At 42.4% G+C, this 20,740-nt stretch overlaps 1 protein-coding gene across 1 annotated transcript in view; it reads right to left on the bottom strand.

The window, feature by feature from the left end:
* cxxc4 (CXXC finger 4) overlaps nt 1-18,826 on the bottom strand; it is a 37,179-nt gene extending 18,353 nt beyond the window's left edge. The window contains exons 1-2 of the mRNA XM_089006146.1: nt 18,365-18,826; nt 15,493-16,450 (exon numbers count right to left, since the gene is read on the bottom strand). Coding sequence (XP_088862272.1) covers nt 15,493-16,317 — 825 coding nt within the window. The 5' untranslated portion in view covers nt 16,318-16,450; nt 18,365-18,826. The remainder of the gene's footprint in view (nt 1-15,492; nt 16,451-18,364) is intronic.
* Between the last annotated feature and the right edge of the window lie 1,914 nt (nt 18,827-20,740).

A 20,740-nucleotide genomic window follows, 5' to 3' on the forward strand; every position in this document is an offset into this window, starting at 1 on the left:
TGCATTTCTTGATTCTGCACTATGTACAGTCTTGTTTATAGAACGGTTTTTGCACATCTACATTTGCACAGTATACAGTTGACATTTTTATTTTGTTATGCTTAGAATATCTTGTTTTCTATCCTTTCACCCCCACCCCAACCCCATCCCTCTTCAATTGCTGCTGTGGACTGCAAATTTCTCCATTGCAGGACGAATAAAGGTATTCTGATTCTGATTCTGATTCTGATTATCAGTATCGATGAAAAGGTTTCTTCAGCCGTCATCTGTACTTCTTTGAACACCTGTTCTAAAACATTCGAGGTTATATACGAGGTAGTCTACTGCTCCCCCAACCTTAGAGCAGGGACCTATCAGAGCAGAGGTCTGGCACCGCCAACTCTGGACAGTAGGGATATATATATAGGACCAGAGTTACCAGCACAACTTTAGTTTGCTGACAAAGCTTTTCGGATGAGGAGCGAAACGTCCGACATCTTCAAACAACTACAGATGATGGCTGAAGAAACCTTTTCATTGATGGACTACTCCTATACGACTGAGAGCCAACACAGATGTATGTTATCAGTAGGCAAACGAGGAAAAGCGCTTTGAGTACCAAAAGGTACAAAAGCGCTCTAAAAATGAGAGCCCATTTGTCGCCATCGAGCATCCAAATCCCTCCGGACGCCAAGGTACCAAATGCCCGGACCACCACGGCCAAGTTAAGACATCAATTCTGAGTGCAGAACAGGTGAAAAGATACGGCGGACATGCATCGGATGGTTCGATACCCGAGGGATCGGCGACGGAAATCCCCAATTTCCCAGGCGAGTCGCGGGCCTTCGAACAGCGAACGAAGGCAGTGAGAAGCCGTGTGGGCGAGGACAAAGCTCACAGCGAGGCAAGGCGCCGCAACTTGTGTGAAATGCTAAATTGAAATCCAAAAGCGGGAGCGGGGACGGGGGGTGGGGTGGTCGGCCTTGTTTGGAGAAGATTTCTCAGCATCTGTGTGGGAACGACGGATCTCAGAGGAACTTTAAGCACGACGCCACGTGTTTACTGTAAATCAACATCATATTTAGGTTAGACTTGATGGTGACAAACAGTCAAAGTGGAATTTTTATCGGCACTCCATTGGGATGTGACGCCCATCCCGTATTTCCCAATTGCAATTGAATGTAGGCAGAAGTTGGAATATTATTTCCGGCGTGGCTCTTTCACTATGCCGCCTGTGGACAACTACAAGGAAAGAACTGGTTCGTGGTTATCCCATAAACGTGATTGAAATAAAACAGTGAGCATTATGGTTTGAATTTTTCATGATCATTAATACTGTATTAGTCTTTTTTGAGAGAAGTCATACTTTTTTTCCCTATCGTTATTTGGTACGCGGCAGAAGACAAAATCCAAAACGGAGGAAGAAGATATAAATTGCAGAGAATGTGGCAAAAAAAAAAAAATACAGTAAAGTCTCGTTATATCGATATTCAAGGGAGTCCGAAAAAATATCGATATAACCGGGACTATCGATATATCCGACCCTGTTTGCATGTCATTTTCTCCGTGCGTGCATAGAAATAGTATCGATATAACCGGGACTATCGATATATCCGATATCGATATAACGAGACTTTACTGTATTTCATGTCTCCTAATTTTTATATATATATATATTTTAAAATCAAGGTATTTACATAATTATTGTTTTTTTGTCATTAAAAAAATCTATTCCCAATTTTGATTAGTAGTAGAAATAATATGAATGATACAATTGAAACATTGTGTCATTCATATTATTACATTTTTTCACCAATATTCATAAGGCGCTTATTTAATTTCAAAAACATTTTGGTCTTCCAAATTTATAATAAGTTGGACTTTTGTACATGTTTAGATTAGGCATACAACAAATTCTTGGTTGAATTTGCTTTTTAAAATTTCTTTTAAACCGCTATCTTCATACATTTTCCCTGATACTATTCCAAATGTACCCACTACTATTTATTTATTTATTTATTTATTTATTTATTTATTTATTTATTTATTCATATTTATATATCCTGTCTTTCTTCATTTTCTTATTCATTTATCGATCGGTGTATGTTTTAATTAAATTAATATATATATATATATAGTTAATACTCTATTAATTAATTAACGAATTAATTTATTTATTTATGTATTTATGTATTTCATTAGTTATTTATTTCTATTTCTGTCTTTTTTATTTATTCATTTATCTCATTCATTTTTTTTTGTTCTTTTGACTTCAAGACGGCGCCGCGAGAGTGGCTGCCTTTCCAGCAGCTCATGTATTTCTTCACTTTGCTGCTGTGAAATGTAAATTTCTCCACTGTGAGACTAATAAAGGCATCAGAATCAGAATCAGAATCAGAATACCTTTATTCGTCCCGCAATGGGGAAATTTGCAGTCCACAGCAGCAATAGAAGAGTGATGGGGTTGGGGTGGGAGTGAAAGGATAGAAAACAAGATATTCTAAGCATATCCAATCCAATCCAATCCAATCCAATCTATGTATGTTTTAATTTATTGATGTAGCTATGTATGTATTTATTTATTTTTAATGAAGACCTTTCTGCCTTTATTTATTGTGTCTTTCTTTCTTTATTCATTCATTTATTTACTTATTTATTCATTTATTTATCTATGTGTTTTGTAATGTATGTATTTATTTTGTATTTATTGTACTTTGAATGGGAAGTATCTTTCGTTATTAAGAAGCGTATTTGAATTTGCACCCAATGTAATTTTGTAAAAAAAAAGTATTTGTGCAGGAGGTAATTTTGTAAAATGTTGTTATTGTCTTGGCGTTGTGGCGAGTGGAAGCGTAGTTCATGCTTTAACTTGACTTCATCATTCTCGTCAAAATACTGATGACTGTGATTGTTTCTGGTCTGTACGATGGGTAAGAGAAAATATTGTCAACGTCTGTCACAACTAAATATGGCACCCAAAGCGCGAGCAGTTATTTATAAGAAAATAAAAGATGATTGACATTTTAACCTTTCATGCACCCGATAAACTAATAAGCGATCCCCTATAGTAAACGCTGTCCTCCAAAAGGGGTTCATTCAAGCCCATAAAGTCAAAATATTACGAAGGACAAAATGGAAAAGCTTCCCAAAGTAAAGACAGAAAGAAAAAAAAGGATTACATAAAATCTATTAGTTTGACTCTCCAATGACGACTTTCAATCACTTCAGTTATTGGCGCGAATCGACGCAGTTGTTCGTGACTGAAACATTTCGGAATGCCGACATGAATGGATATCATCTCTGATTGCAATCTTGCAAAAGAGTGAAACCGTGCGATGTTTGCTCAAGGTTATCGGACCATAAGAATCCGATCGCCGGGCTCACGCCTAATTACGACAATAAAACACTCACAGCATTTACGACGGCGCTGTTAACATTAATGGCGTCACAAATGTAAAAAGAAGTTAATTACGTGGGGTGGAACGGTAAAGGTTACCAATACACACACAAAAAAAGACAGTTCAATACAATCAGTTTAAAAGTCAAAGTTCGGTTCAGAACAAAATGCAAATGATAAAAGTGGAAGGAACCGAGTTTAGATATGATCAAATATACGACATAGGATGTGAAATAAACACTTGAAGTCATTTTTAACATTTTTTTTCTATTATGTTCTCAAATGGCATGAGAAGGTTTCAAAGCCCCTGACAAGGCAATACAGTGATACCTCGGTTTACGAACGCCTTGGCTTACGAACCTTTCGGTTTACGAACGTTACATTTATAAAAATTACATTAAACATGAAAGAGACAAGCAGACGACAGAGTGCGAAAACACACACACACACACACACACACACACACACACACACACACACACACACACACACACACACACACACACACACACACACACACACACACACACACACACACACACACACACACACACACACACACACACACGAAAGACGACAGAGCTTGAAACAAAAAAAAACAAAAGTGAAAAATAACAGTGGTGAGAAAATGGATACAAAACAGTGAAATTTGGACTTGTTTCAACTTTGATAGTTCAAAAGCAGACACCACTTTTTTGTTTCCTAGCTGACATTAGAAAAAAGTTTTATAGCATCTAAAATACCCAAAACACGCGGGATGATATTTTTAGTCAAATGCAAAACACCAATAAAAATGACTAAGTCCCTAAAAACTACTTCAAATTGAAACCGGAAGTGGCCAGTTTCAGAAGGTCCCGCCCCCTTGTTCGTGGTGTCACGCCAAGACGTTTTGCCTTGCTTGAGAATCAAAACAATGGCTTCAGATTCGGAGAAGATGCTTTCTTGTTACTCATACAGTTATGAATATGATTCAAATAGTTCTGAAGAGGAAAGCATACATGTTTGCAATCGATTAAATAATTTATTCCGTGTCATTTTGAGGCATTTGGAGAGAAATGTAGCACCCACAAGATGGCGACAAAGCTCTGTTGAAAATAACACAATAGAATTTGTGTCAGCGAATATCAAATAGTAGTCTTGCAACACAACGATTCATCATCGTGTTATTTATGTGTTTTCCTTCCAATTTTGCCAACAACACGGATCAACACGAAGTTTTCAGACCAAACAAAGTACCGCAAAATGCATTGAGGTGATGAAAGGACTGCTACAGTGTGTCGCTTTCTCGGTCAGGGGCGTTCCAGACATGACATCACCAACTCAAAAATAAGACTTCCTGAATATTCAGCGCAAGTCTTAAAACGTAAAATATAGCTATATGCGGTGGAATCTTTGTAAAATACGCTCAGTAGGAGTCATTTGAAGCCATTTTACAAATTATGGACACAACTTGTCGGGAGGCGTCGGTTGTCCTTTAATTAGGTGATATCAAGCTAGCTCGTAGCACTTCTTGGATTCTTTCGTAAGGGGTGTTACAGAAGGCAGGAGTAAGGCTGTCATTTCTCCTCATCTGATGTTTGGGTGTGGGGGGGCGAGCGACAACAAATTGTGAACATCTTAATAGTTCATCAGCCAGTGGGAGGAAAAAAGGGGGAAGGAAAATGTCCACCTGATGATCATTCATCGTAAATCCTATCCTATGCCTGGAGGGAGGTGGTTAGGGGGGGGCACAGCCCCACTTCACACCTCAGTGACGCTTTCTAACCTCGGGCTTTCTGTCAGGGAGTGTGAGAGAAATAGGATGGGGGAGGAGCGGGGGTAACGGGAGGAAGGGAAAAAAAACGTGAAATATCGTTCTGGGCATGGTGTCAGATGCTTGCCATGAAATATTCATAACGTGCGAGCAGAGCCACAATAGAGGAGGTGGCGGCTTGCGAGGATTTGACTTGCAGAAATGGAGACGCGCGGAAAGGGGGGGGGGGGACCACATTGGCCGATTTATATCGCCGTCTCCGGGCTGTCACTCACAGATTTCACTTTCACCTCAACGCGCCGTACGTCCTTTGAACTAACAAAGTCACCCCGTCGCTAGAATCCGCCCCATGAAGCGAAATAGCGCAATTAGAACGGAAAACCGTGGCAAAGATATTCTCTTCAAATCATTTTACTCTGCTATTTGGGCCAGTTGTCAATTTCGGGGGGTGGTTTTTGATTCTGATTCTGAAATATAGCAAGAAAGCAACTTCATCTTACGAACGACATACAGTGATACCTTGGCTTACGCACTTAATTGGTTCCCAGAGTGTTTAAGGTGAAAAGTGTGTATCCCAACAATTAATTTTCCATAGGAAACTATTAAAATGAGAATAATCCGTTCCCACGTCCCCATAAAAAATAATTTTCTACTTTCTAATTTTCCAAGCCTTAAAACTACACAAAAATATACCTTATTTTATGTATAATAAATGTGCTATGGTGTTATAATGAAAGAAATAAACTGTACTATATAATAATAAAGTCATTTTATTTACCTTTGTGATGGTCGTTGATGGCTTGATGGAATGGAGTTTTCATCAGCATTAAACACTTGATGTGGAACGTAACCTTCTTTCACCATCTTGAGGAATGATCCCTTGTCGGTGCTTTGTATGCGATCATTTTACCCAGTTCCTCATCAATTGTGTTCTGTTTAGCTGGGTTGATAGCTTTTTGCAACAAGTGTACAGATGGCTTGTACGGGTAAATTGTGGAGCCTGATTGAAGGGATATTTTAACCTTGCAGTCTACAGTCTGCCTTTGATTTATCAAAGTTGAAACAAGTCCAAATTTCACTGTTTTCTATCCATTTTACAACTCTCTGTCGTCTGCCTGTCTCTTCAATGTTTAACCCCCCCCCCCACACTCACTGCTGCGTTCTTAACCAATCACGTGGTGTCATGATGCTAAAAGAAATGTTAAATAATTTTGTGTTTCATGGATTTTGGATGGGAGAAAGGTACGCATTTCTCCTCATCCAAAACAGTTGAGTTGGGCGACCACTAATTAACTCTGAGAAGGTGATTGCAACCACCTGGGAATGGCCAATTGCCGCTGGGACCTGATTGGCCAGAAGCTCAGGTGAAGCACCTTTAAAGCCAGCCTGAGCCAGTCACTTCGAGGAGGAGGAAGAAGAGGGACAAAGGACAACCTGGAGAGCAGTGTTACCTGGGGTCTGCCGAAAACTGATATCAACTTCAAATAAAGAAAACTCACAATACCCTTCCTGCATCTGGCTGAGTGAACTTTAATCAACTTTCCACCTGCTTGCTGTCTCGCCGCACGACACGTGGCTTTAACCGAAGACTGGGGGCGAGGAGTAGAGGACCAAAACAAGCTGGCTGCCATTTTCTGTTGAGGAGAACGGGCTCATTCGCGAATGACACATCACTCATTGTGGCAGCTCTGTGTGTATTCTGAAAAATAGTTCGTATGCAAAGGTTAAATGTTCATAAATTTAACGTTTGTAAACCGAAAAGTTCGTAAGCCAAGGGGTTCGTAAACCGAGGTATCACTGTATCTCGTTCGTAAGGTGAGGAGCGTCTGTCTGCTCAGATTTAATGGAAATACAAATCACGATAAAAGCTTTCTTGGGCGATTTCACTGAATTGTTGACCCTTGTTGTACAGATGCTCCCTAACTTATGAACGAGATACGTTGATACGAGACAAGGTGAATTTGTTCGTAAGTTGCTTCAGTGGTATATTTTGTATGGAATGTATGTTGAAGGCTTATATAGGTATGTTTAAGAATTGTATCAGTAACCTGTATTGGTTTGTACTGAAAAATAGATTGTATAAAATATATGATCTATAAAGGTATGTACATGTACAACTGCAGAGCGCCGATGAAGATGTGGAACAGTCGTGGCTTGGAATTGAAGCGGACTTAAGTGGGACAGGAGATGTGAGACAATCTCTTTTTTCGTCTATGGATGCTCCAGCTTCGTGTTTGCTTTCAACGTTTAGCTTGTAGCAGACGTGCATATTTCACCATGATGTCCGTGATCCACTGGTGAAAAGGAGGCTTTGATCCTCTCCTCTTCCATCTAGAACTGCTTCATGTAACAAATAGGGTGCAGAAGGTGCTCAAGATTGAATGACTGTCTCTATCTTTTGTGTTGCGTCAGATTATTTGTTATTTTTGTTGTTGTTTTGACTTCAAGATGGCGCCGCGAGAGTGGCTGCCTTTACTGCAGCTATTTTGTTTTTGCTGCAGAGAAATTTAAATGTCTTCACTGTGAGACAAATCAAGGCACATCTAATCCAATCTAATTAAAACACTTTGTATCGATGAGGCGTTACCGCGTATTCACCCGAGAGGTTTTTATTTTATTTTTCTGTATTTTATTTAATTTTTGTTCTCTCACCCGCTCGGTAATGACGAGATACCTTTTAACTTCTCCGCCGGAGTCGGCATCAATAATTTACTGCCGTCTGTTTAAATTTTCAAAGCGCCACACATTAACGTCCTCACCGCACCTGCTCTTTTCACGCTTGTCCGTTCTCGGCCCGGGCCCTCCTCCCCCTTAAATCACACCCCCCGCCCCTCATAAAGACAATGACAATGACTTCTATGTCACCACTGAAGCAGAGATGTTAAATCACACAAGGGCAAAGCGAGGCGACGGGCCACGTCATCGTCCAGACGCCTCCGATTACGCTTTGTCCCTAATTGGCAGCGATGGTAAAAAAAAAAAACGGGTAAATTCTTTAAAGTCTGCTCGCCTAAGGACGACAGTTTTCTTGCCACCTATGGAAAGCTGACAGAAAATTCACTTGGGGAGGGGGGGGGACGGCGACGTGTTTAATTCATGCATCGTGGTGGCGTGACAGTGAAATCCTATTGTCTTGACAGGGGCTTAAGGTTTGCCCTTTAGGTTGCGATGCTCACAAATGCGCCCCCCACCTCACCTCGTCGGCGCTCGGTCCAAATTAATCTGCTGTTTTAAAGCTTGAATAAACCCGCTAAGTACAAAAACAAAATCTAAAGGCCGATTTCTCTCCCTCGGGCCTTTTTTTTCTGGGTGCAGTTTTTGCCTCTACCCACAGAGATTGGCTCGGAGCATTCAGTGTTATCGGCCAATGGGGTGGGGGGGGGGCAGAGGAGGAGGAGGACGAGGGGTGGCGAAGGCTACAGATTGGTCTTTATCTATTCCGAGCACACCTACAACAAATTAGACCTGGCCCGCCGCCGCTGCCGTCGTCGCCCTCGCTCTCATTAAGAGGCTGAATCTCAGCTATTTTCCTCAAGGTCCCGCTTTTCCTATCATTTCCCCCCCCCCCCTTCCAATCCTCTTCTCCCCCACAGGAAGCAAAAAAAGGCATCCGTGCAGACGTGCCACCATCACGCGGCGCTCATTTCATGTCGTCATATCAACATGACACAAAAGAAACCCGCTGGGATGGGGGGGGTGATTTGGATCTTGTGCGTTTTTCACGTGCGTGACTCGATGCTGCAGGCCCTTTGACATTTGGATCGTTTAAAACGGAGGTTGAATTCTCTCCGAGCAAATGTTTAGGCTTTGTCCTCTAACGTTGGCTTCCAAAACGCGAAGCAACTCGTTCACTGGAATTTGGACCGAAAAAACAACCCTCAAAAACCTATTCATATATATATATATATATATATATATATATATATATATATATATATATATATATATATATATATATATATATATATATATATACAGTAAAGTCTCGTTATATCGATATCGGTTATATCGATAGTACCGCTTATTACGATACTATTTCTATGAACGCAAGGAGAAAATTACATGCGCGCAGGGTCGGATATATCGATAGTCCCGGTTATATCGATATTTTTTCGGACTCCCGAGAATATCGATATAACGAGACTTTACTGTATATATATATATATATATATATATATATATATATATATATATATATATATATATATATATATAGAGAGAGAGAGAGAGAGAGAGAGAGAGAGAGAGAGAGAGAGAGAGAGAGAGAGAGAGAGAGAGAGAGAGAGAGAGAGAGAGAGAGAGAGAGAGAAAATTCCCTTTGTGGGTGAACAAAATCTGTCCATCCATCCGATCTGCCTATAGAATCAATTTCAATCCCCCCCACCCCCCACCCAAAAAAATCCATTTTGAAATTAATAAGAGGCCGCTTGCTTTTCGCATTTTCGCTGGAGCACATCCAGGTCTGCCAGCGTCACTCACGAGCTTGGAAAAAAAACCTTGAAATACAACTAAATTATGCATGCAAGGCCTAACCTTCAAAGTGCGACTGAAGGTTGCATTTAAATTGTCGTTTGGTGTGGGCAGGCCTCGTACCACCTGACACCATCGGTCAGTCAGCGGATGTGTACAAAAGCACCGATTGCAAAGAAATAAAAGAATAAAATAACGCATGCGCGCACCAAACAGTTAAGTGTACTTGACACTGTTTTGGATCATGATGTTTTATGAGCGGGGGGAGTTGGTTGAGGGTCTAATTTTTCAAATTTGCTCTTCATGCAATAAAATACTTTTTTTTTTTTTAAGCCAAAGCCATTAATGTTGACATTTAGGCACGATAAATATTTCAAGTTTGACATTTTTAACACTAACAAAAGTTTTCTTTTTTTAATTCACCGATACGACGGACACCTTTGCTAAGCGGCGTCAGAATACAAAGTACATGCGTGGGCCTGCTCGGTTTACTGAAGGCGAAGTCAACCGCTAACCACTAGTGGTTAACTTCGCAACAACTCATGCTAACAACTCACGCTAGTGAATAGCGTGAGTTGTTGTTAGCATCACTCACCCACAAAGGTGAACAAAGTCATGCTAACAACAACTCACGCTAGTCTCTAGCGTGAGTTCTTGTTAGCATGAGTTGTTAGCATGAGTTGTTGCGAAGTCAACCACTAGCGGCTAGCGGTTGACTTCGCTTTCAGTAAACCGAGCATGTACTTTGTATTCTGACGCCGTTTAGCAAAGGTGTTCATCGTATCGGTGAATTAAAAAAAGAAAACTTTTTTTAGTGTTAAAAATGTCAAACTTGAAATATTTATCGTGCTTAAATGTCAATATTAATGGCCTTGGCTTAAAAAAGAAGTCCTATTACCTTATTGCATGAAGAGATAATTTGAAAAATGATCCCCCACCGACTCCCCCCTCTCATAAATTGAAGCGTGAGTTGTTATTAGCATGACTAGCTAATGGCTATATGTTTGTTTACGCTTACAAAGATGGCTGACGGGCAAATAAAATGTTCTGGAACCACTGCCAGTGTCACGACAGTCGTGGAACTTATTCCGTTTTTCCAATAATTCTAATCGAGAACCAAAACACGGTCAATTAGGACCGTCGAACAAAACATGCAGCCAAAACGGGGTATTTAAAATTCAAACGACAGCTGCGGGTGATCCGTGAGACCGCATCGACACGCAAAGTCGAGGTAAACCAAAGCTAACGCCGTCACGTGCGAGATCGCCGCGTACGGAGATAACGGTGAGACCTTTGAGCCCAAGAGACGGTATACCCGCGCAGGAAACGATCAGGTTAGATGAGATTCCTCAGCCGGGCTAATCCATTCTGCTAGTAAAAAAATAAAAACGGCGAATGCGGAGCGGCGATGGTGACACGGGGCAACTCTCGAGGGTCTAGCATTAGCGCGCTAAATTAAAGGGGGTATTAGATGAAATTGGCTCTCCGATTTCAGGGGTGAGAGTAAAATTCTGATTTGCATTTTTCCAAGCTCTGTTTAAAGATATAATTAGTTCAGGGTGATTCCCATGTGTGGGAAATGCTGACAGCCAAATGTAAACGGCTGCCAGTCGTTTATCATTGCTAGCAAAGCAACGAGAAAGGTGAGGCGAGAAGGTTGGCGTGTTTTTGGGTATTTAGCCATAGCGTGTCTGCTCAACTGTTTGTCATCGTTGGCAGGAGCAGTTTGCTTCCTTCATCTCGGCTAGCCCCGCAAAATAAGTCAACTGTAAATATTTCTGACAAGACAAAGTGAGGCCAATCCCGCCGACACCCGATCGTAAAAACAATTAACGTCGCGAGACGAGATCACCAGTGCCATTGCTCATTTTAGGCAAACGCCCCCGGTGGGTGCTGGCCAAAGTAAAAGGGCCAGGAAGATGTTCAAAATGGCTGCTTTGAACCAAAACAGACCATTTTTGTTCATGGGTGTTGAATGCGGGAACGTTTAATTCACTGGTGTCAAAGTCAAGGCCCGGGGGCCAAATCTGGTCCGCCACATCATTTTATTTGGCCCGCGAAATGAAATCATGCATGTCAAGTGCCTCTAAAGTAAGACTTTAGTTTGCTGACGAAGCTTCTTGGATAAGAGGCGAAACATCCGACACCTTATAAGAAGTACAGATGATGGCTGAAGAGACCTTTTCATCTACGGGAGGACTTCTTTAATCGATTGCAAACATTTATGCTTTCCTCTTCAGAACTATTTGAATCATATTCATAAGTAACAACAAAGCATCTTCTCGGAATCTGAAGCCACTGTTTTGATTCTAGAGCAAGGCAAGACGTCCTGGCGTGACGTCACAAACAAGGGGGCGGGACCTTTTGAAACGTGCCATCTCTGAGGTCACTTTCAAGTAGTTTTGGGACACTTTAACATTTTTATTGGAGTTTTGCATTTGACTAAAAATATCAGCCTGCATGTTTTGGGTATTTCAGATGCTATAAAATGTTTTTCTGATGTCAGTTAGGAAACAAAAAAATTGTGTTGGTTGTCCTTTAAATATATCTCTTATTTCTTACATATCAGAATTTAAAATGTTGGTCGACATTTTAGAAAGAATCATGGAAGTTGACATTTTTGAACTGCATTTGTGGGCCACATAAAATGATGTGGTGGGCCCAGATCTCGCCCCTGGAACTTGAGTTTGACACAGGCATCTTATCTTACTTAAAAAAAATATCTCATGGGGTTACAATTTTTGGGGCAGCTGTCCAACATACAACATTATTAAAAAAAAATGGGGTTACAATTTTTGGGGCAGCTGTCCAAAATACAACATAATACAGCTGAAGCTGAAAAAAAGCGCTAACATGGAAAAAGGGAAAGGCTGCCCCTGGGCTATGTATTGGTTATGTGACTATCTGGCTATCGAGCTGGCCACCTAGCTCGCTATTAACTATCTATTAGCTAGCTACCTAGCTAGCTTTCCATGTTGAGTTATTCCAGGTTGAGTGAACGCTGGCACATGCGGCTGCCGCTGCTTACACACAAAAAAATGTATCTTGTGACTATAAAGTAACCTTGAGAGTTTTGAAAGGCGCTTATCAATGAAATGTATTATTATTATTATTATTATTATTATTATTATTATTATTATTATTATTAAAAGAAAAACATTGCCAGAGGCCCCAAGCAAGAAAAAAACAAAATGCAAACTAATTTGGGAGTGGCGCTCTACGTCATATTTTCAATTCCTGAATCAATTCGTGAATGGCAGTGAATGAGTTAAAAGCAAGTGTGATTTGTTTTGGAGAGTGTACCCATAAATAAAAACAAGCAAACAAACAAACAAACACAAAGTGACACTGACTTCCTTGCCAGGTGTTTGTAACACCCGTTTGTACACAAGCTTCCGATTGCCACCTATGTGATGTCAAAATTGCAAGCTGTAAGCCACGAGAGGAACATTTTATTGTAAAGCATAAACCTTCTGTGCCACTTTGAACTACAAGCTGCATGTAAACATCACAGCGCGGTAAAGTCAGACAACTTTCTGCCGAGGGGAGTCATCAACTACGTTTATAGCAGATTCAACAGAAGCAAACTTCTTCTGAACTTGCCATTTTTTTCCTTTTTTGGGGGGATGATTGCCTTGTGGTTTCAAACATTTTTGTTTAATCTAGATTTACTATTCTAAAGAAATGTTAAAACATGAGTAGAGTGCACCCCACCCCATGCCCTTCCACCAGAAAACCTTGAGTTTCATTCCAGGATCAATTTCCATGGCGTACTTATAAGTGCGTAATTAGAGGAGTGAGTCGGCCAGACATCAAATCCCCCAATCCCTACACTTGAAATTTTTTGAACTCAGAAAAATAATTAAAATAATTGTTGAAAATGCAGTCACTTGCTCTTTCTCATCAACATTTTTCTCAAGCTCCCCCTGAACACATCAAGAACCCTCATTGCACAGGTGCTTGTTGGATGGTTAGTATTGGACATTGGATGTACCGTATTATCTGCTGTATAAGGCGCACCCAAAAGCCTTGATTTTCTTCAAACGATGACCTTATACGCAGGTGTGCCTTATATGTGAAGTCATATTGAGCCACAACAGGTCTCCCAACTACTGTCAGCGGCCCTTTCCCCCTGTAGAAGACGTATTGCATAACCCCAGCGTCTACTGTAGCGCATTTTAATGTGGTGCGCCTTATATTTGGAAAACATTTCTATATATCTATATTTTATATTTGGAAAACCTTTTTATTCATTGAAGGTGCGCCTTATAGTCGGGTAGGCCTTATATATGTAAAAACTTCGACAGTACACCATTCATTGGGGGGTGCGCCTTATACTCCGGTGTGCCCAATACACCGGAAAATACGGTAATGATTGTCATCATGCTACTTTAGCTGGACTGTCATTTTATTGTTTGACATTTTTGCCAAACAAAGATGATTATATGGTCCTAAAAGTGGTCCAACTATGTGGTCACCCTGACCCTAAGACTCGACTCCGAAAATACAATACAATGCATACATATTGGTTTATATAGGGCTTTAACAACAGCTGAAGCTGGAATAAAGTGCTAACATAGAAAAAAGGAAATGCTACCGCCTTGTGGATAAAGAAAAACATTGCCAGAGGCCCTGGCCAGCTCTTTATCGGCACCTAAGAAAGAAAAAAAACAAAGCCCAAACAAATTCGGGAATGGCGCTTTACGTCCAATTTTCATAAATTCGTGAATGGCAGTGAATGAGTTAAGAGGAGGTACTTGGTTGCTTGATTTTGTGGTTGCAGGTGATGACCAAACAAAACGTTTTTTTGGACTTGATTGGTATTTTTGAAGACTCCAAAGTAACCTGTCACATTCTGCCTGACACAGATATTCTAAAATTTAGACCTGTGCCTTGAAACAAAACTCTATTGTGTATACCAAAAAAAACCTGACTTGATCAAGTCTATCTATTTCTTATGTGACAACCAATGGACTGACTTTAATCTAGTGAATAAATAGAAATTGGGCAATCAAGGCCAGTCATAGAACATAATCAGTAAGGACAAATGAAGTAATCATTTTATCTTTAGGGACTAGTGCTCTGCTCACCCCAACCTTAGAGCGGGAACCTATCAAAGCAGAGGTCTGGCATTGCCACTTCTGGACAGTAGGGATATATGTAGGGCCAGAGCCCCCAGCAAATTTTAGTTCGCTGGCAAAGCTTCTCGGATGAGGAGCAAACATCAGATACCTTCAAAGAAGTCCAGATGACAACTGAAGAAACCTTTTCATTGACCAAATTCAAACCAAAATCAACCACAAGCGGACATTCCAGCGAGATGTCACGTCAAATCAAGTATAGTTTGTTCAGCGCAAGCAAACAGAGGCCGACGTTCGAGATGGGAGGTGTTTTGAAGAAAAGAAAAACGCCATCAACAGTCCCGCCATGATTTCGGCGTCTCTCCAACGGTCGGAGGAGGCCGAGGCTTTGCGGGATATTGATTCTCTCCGTCCGGAGACGGTTTCCATAATTGGTTCAAATGACCGGGGTGGTGAGAGGGAAAGCTCTCTGTTGAAAACCATTTCCCAGCCCCGCTTGGAGACGAGCCAAAGCGCCGGGTTGTTCGGGATATGTTCCAGCCCCAGTCTGACTGGCAGCAATTAGGGGTGTCTGAGCCAAGCTCAGCTTGCGCTTCGCACAAACACCCCTAATTACTGCCAATTAGGCTAGGCGGGTAGGCAGATTTGAGAAGCCGGGGGGGGGGGGGGGGGGATGTTCAGGCATGGGTGGGCATGGAAACAATTTTCAAGGGCTTAGGACGTGATTGGATGAAAAGGTTAATGCTTCGGAGCGCATTGGGATAATAACAACCCAAAAAAAAATGGAAATGGGGGAGAAAACGGGTTCTCACCTCCAGCGACGATCCCGGCTTCTTCTTCAGCTCCTCGCATTTCCGAAACTTGCAGATCTGGTGGCCCGTTTTGCGGTTCCGACAACTGCTGCAGACGCCGCAGTTGATGAGCCGCCTGCAGGGCGCGCAGACCCCGCACCTTTTCCTCTTCTTCTTTGCCGGGTTTCCGCCGGATGCCGAGGAATTATTCTGTGGGCAGTCTGCCAGATTGGCAATTTGAAACGCACTGTCTGTAACGGCTGCCGAGGCTGCGGGGGAGTGAAGGGCTGTCATGACGATGACCCCGGGAGGTAATGAGATGCCCCCTAAAGCCGGAATCGCTGAAAAAGTTCCAACGCGTTCGGGGAGATTCATTATCTCTGCTTCGGCGCCGCCGCATTTCAGCTTGTTCATGCATTCTCCCGCTAAAGGTCTGCAGTGTTCGGGGGATAAGGTAGAGAGGAAATTATTATTTGCCATTTGCAGCGTCTCCGGCGGCACGCCGGGTTTACCCGGCCTCTGGGAGTCATTTCTATGCATGCCGGTCCTATTAGGGTTTATTGCCGCCGATTTCCGCCCCCATAGCATGGCGTTATCGCAGTTCCACGGGGACATGCCGATCCTGGCGCTGGGGAATATGGGCGTTGTGATGCGGGCGATCTTGGCCGCCTGCGGGAACGCCCCGTTGCTTTTGTAAAAATTCGCAAAAGAGCGGTACCGTTCCATTTCGGCGTTATAATCCAAAAGTTGGCTTAATCCACCGTCTTGGAGATTATCCTTTTGTAAGAGCGACACGTCCGCGTTGGGTCCGTTTTCAATGCAAAGAGCGCTACTGAGGTTCGCCATGGCTGAGGGAAGAGCTTGTCTGGGGGGGGCCAATGGAACGAAGGAAGGGTCCGAGTGAGGGGACTCGGGTCTTGGTCGAAAATCACCTTGTTTACCAACAGGGTGGTACCATCCTGAAATATGTTGTCCGGCACTAAAAGCGGGAAGAAAGGACCAATGATTACACATTGCATATGGATGCCAACTTCACTTTTGGATACAAAAACAGGCCTGATCCTCATCGTCACCACAATGGGGAAAAAACCATGACCGTCATTCCATTCCATTCCATTAAAAAAAAGAAACAAGCCACACAGCACAGATCCTTACCTTATACCTGGACATTAAATTCGCGAGCATAGCTAGTTTTCGGCGGATGAACGCCAAACCACACGGTCGAACAGGTGGCTAGCGGACTAGTTTTCCCACACCCACTTTCTTTGAATGCAGACGTGGTTTGTTATCGAGTGGAGTACTTTTGCGATTATGGGACCGAAAAAGACCCCACCACAGATTAGTGTTAAACCGAAGAGGACACAACAGAATATTAAGGTGGAGCAGAAGAAGATCATCGAAAAACACGAACGAGGTGTGTGTTTATGTGACTTCGCGTCCCAGTACCAGTATGCCAAGTCGACCATTGCTCACTGTGGCTCAAGGTGTTTCTGTGTTGTCTAAGCAACGGTCTCAGGGAATAGGAAGAGGTTGAAAAACTTCTGTTGATTTAGATTAATGAAAAGCAGCGAGCAGGGGACCGTGTGAGTGAGGGTATTATCGCCGAGAAAGCACGGCAATTTCACTCGGATATCATCAAGAGGCAACTACATCAACGACCATCACAAAGGTAAATAAAATGACTTTATTATACAGTACAGTTTACGTCTGTGTAAGCTTTCAGTCGTACAGGAGTGGTCCATCGATGAAAAGGTTTCTTCAGTACTTCTTTCAAAGAAGTACAGATGACGGCTGAAGAAACCTTTTCATCGACAGTATATATAGGGCCAGAGCTACCAGCACAATTTCAGTTAGCTGACGAAGCTTCTCGAATGAGCGAAACGTCCGACACCTTGAAAGAAGTACAGCTGACGGGTGAAGAGACCTTTTCATCTTTTTCGATCTCAACAACTCCAGAAACCAAGAAGAGCATCAGTGTATCAAAATGTTCCGAAAAGATCACCTGGTACATTTCCTTAATGGCATAACACCAGAAACTACTCGGGAATTTGCATCCACAACATGCACCAACTAGTGTCATCCACTTAGTGTGTACGTGTGCATGTGCATATGCGTGTATATGCGCCTGCTTCATTTCCTCTATCTCACACCGCAGTCTGCCTGGATTTGGTTTCCACAGATAAAAGCCCCATTAGACACATCCAGCCTTACTTCCATTACCCCCCACCAGAACCCCCTTCTCTGTGCCCCCCCCCCCTCCCCTAATTGGCAAAGCTGATCCATTGCCGGGACACTAAAAGGCGATTCAAATCGCTTGGTTCAAAATTCCCCAAGATGCATCACAAATCACCCACGTGGGGGCTTCGAAACGGCGGAAAATACGGACACGTTATGCGATCGCTCGTTGGATTTAATCACTAATGATCAGAAATACACTTTTTGATCTCAATTTGCACTTTTTTTTCACGCTGACACGACGTGAGAAACCGCGGCAGGCAACACAGTAAACAGACTACCCCCCACCCTCCTCACAACCCACCCTCGCCCAAGCGGAAAAATCAGCCCTCCTCAGGGTGATTATTACTTAATCAATTCACCCGTAGAGCAGAACACGAGGGAGCCCCGAAGGCAATCAAGTCTAGCTGCCATCGATTTCCAGCCTCTGAACAAACTTTGGAGGAACGGAAACATTCAGTGTATATGTGTAAGATGTCATCTTACAAAAACAAAAGGTCACATCTAAATAAAGTGTGGGGGAAAAAAAACATTAACTATGATTAATCAGTTTGCCCGGGGTCACGTTTTACAGTCATGTATATGTTAAGGAAGGATGACATAGCATGCTTTAAAAAGTGAGAAGCAGGATAAGGAGAAGATGATTTCAGCGACCTACCAGGATCCCGTAGAGAGAAGCTCCCGAGGCGTTAGCAGCCTGCGGCTGTGCACGAGCACATTACCGCCGAGAGATGCGTGGAGGTGGTATCAAGAATGAAAAGAGAACCGGGAGTGTAAAGGGGATAGGGGAGAGGGGGAAAAAGGAAAAAAAAAACAGGAGAAGAGATGCCCAGACTCCGAAACACGCTCAAAACAAAAGAGCCATCTTCTTGTTGGTGCTGACTTTCATATCAAAACAAAAAAAGGAACAAAAAAAGTGCCGAAACTGTGGTTGTTTTTTTTTCGTCCAGCCCCCTTGGTTGAAAATGACGACGGTCTCGTTGAAGGAGTGGGAGTTGCTTTGCGTCCTATTCCCGGGCTTTGTGGTGTGTGTATGAGTCTTCCGCCAGCCTGCCTGCTCGCTTGCTCGCTCCGCCGCTTGTCGCTGTGTGTGGCTGATTGGTGCTGAGGTGAGGACGCGGAGATGCGGACACCTACTGATCATTGGCTGGAAATTACTATAGAAACGCACAGGGGGGTGGGCGGTGGAGAAAAGGGGGCTGGCTCAACGCAAGCACAGGGGGGGGGGGGCGCTATATACACACCTGCACGTTGAATTATTTTTATCTGTAATAATTTAATTAAAGTGATACCTTGGCTTACGAACTTAATTGGTTCCCAGACAGTGTGTAAGGTGAAAAGTGTGTATCCCAAAAATTAATTTCCCATAGGAAACCATTAAAATGAGAATAATCCGTTCCCAGGTCCCCATAAAACATAATTTTCCACTCTCTCATTTTCTAAGCATTAAAACTACACAAAATATACCTTATTTTATGTATAATAAATGTGATATGGTATTATAATTACAGAAATAAACTGTACTGTATAATAAAGTTGTTTTATTGACCTTTGTGATGGTCGTTGATGGAATGGAGTGGCCGGTTTCAACAGCATTAAACACTTGAAGAGGAACGTAGCCTTCTTTCACCATCTTGAGGAATGATCCATTTTAGGTGCTGTCTATGTGATAATTTTATCTAGTTCCTCATCAATTGTGTTCTGTTTAGCTGGGTTAATAGCGTTTTACATCAAGTGTACAGATGGTTTGTGTGGGTTGTTTGTGGAGCATGATTGATGGGATATTTTAACCGTCGTCTGCTTGTCTCTCTAAAGTTTAAACCACCTCCCCCTCTGCTGCGTTCTTGACCAATCATGTGGCTTTAACCGAAGACTGGGGGCGGGGAATAGATGACAAAAACAAGCCGGCTGCCATTTTGTTTTTAGAACGGGCTCGTTCGACTACGACACGTCACTCATTGAGGCAGCTCTGTGTACAAAAAAGTTTGTATGCCAAGGTAAAAATTTCACAAATTTAATGTTCGTAAACCGAAAAGTTCATAAGCCAAGGGATTTGTAAAACCAATGTATCACTGTATAAGGAAAGGGGCTACGGAGGCAGCGCAGTCTACTTGTGGAAAGGAGTCTGCCCTGCGATTTTGAGTGTTTCGGTTTGTTTCTTAAATGAAGCTTTTCATGGGTGGAAGTCACCCAGTTCTTCACTGATTCCAAAAACATCAGAATCATCTTCATGGCCAAATATGTAGACATTGGTGCTTTCTACTATCATTGTGACTGCTTTATTTCCTGTATATGATCGCTGTCCAGGGCGGCCCGGTAGTCGAGTGGTTAGCACACCGGCTTCACAGTGCAAAGGTCGCCGGCTCGCATCGCGGTCCGGCCTCCCTGTGTGGAGTTTGCATGTTCTCCCCGGGCACGCGTGGGTTTTCTCCGGGTCCTCCGGTTTCCTCCCACACTCCAAAAACATGCATGGCAGGCAGATTGACCACTCCAAATTGTCCCTCGGTGTGAGTGTGAGAGTGACTGTTGTATGTCTTAGTGTGCCCTGCGATTGGCTGGAAACCAATTCAGGGTGTCCCCCGCCTCGTGCCCGAACACAGCTGAGATAGTCTCCAGCAACCCCCGTGACCCTAACGAGGAATAAGTGATACGGAAAATGGATGGATGGATCGCTGTCCATGTTAAGCGCTTTGTTCCAGCTTCAGCTGTTGTTAAAGTGCTATATAAATCAATATGTAATGTATTGTGAATAAAAATGTAAACAGAAAATATTCTTATATTTTTGTATCATACACAAATCATGAAGATTTAAAAAAAAATACATTTATGTGTAGAATGCTTAGCCACTATTCACGGGGGAGAAGAACAAGCCCTGCAGAGAAAATTAAATTTTTTTTTAATTAAATTTGCCCCACCACACCACCCACCCCCACATGTTTGGAATTGCATACGGATGCCACAAGATGGTAGTGAATCACTTTTATTTTCAAAATAAAGCTTCTAAATGTATTTAAGCATAGGTAGTGTGGCATAA

The sequence above is a fragment of the Hippocampus bargibanti genome, linkage group LG10 (genome assembly GCF_051943395.1).
Source record: "Hippocampus bargibanti isolate YZ-2025 linkage group LG10, ASM5194339v1, whole genome shotgun sequence".
NCBI classification, from domain to species: Eukaryota; Metazoa; Chordata; class Actinopteri; order Syngnathiformes; family Syngnathidae; genus Hippocampus; species Hippocampus bargibanti.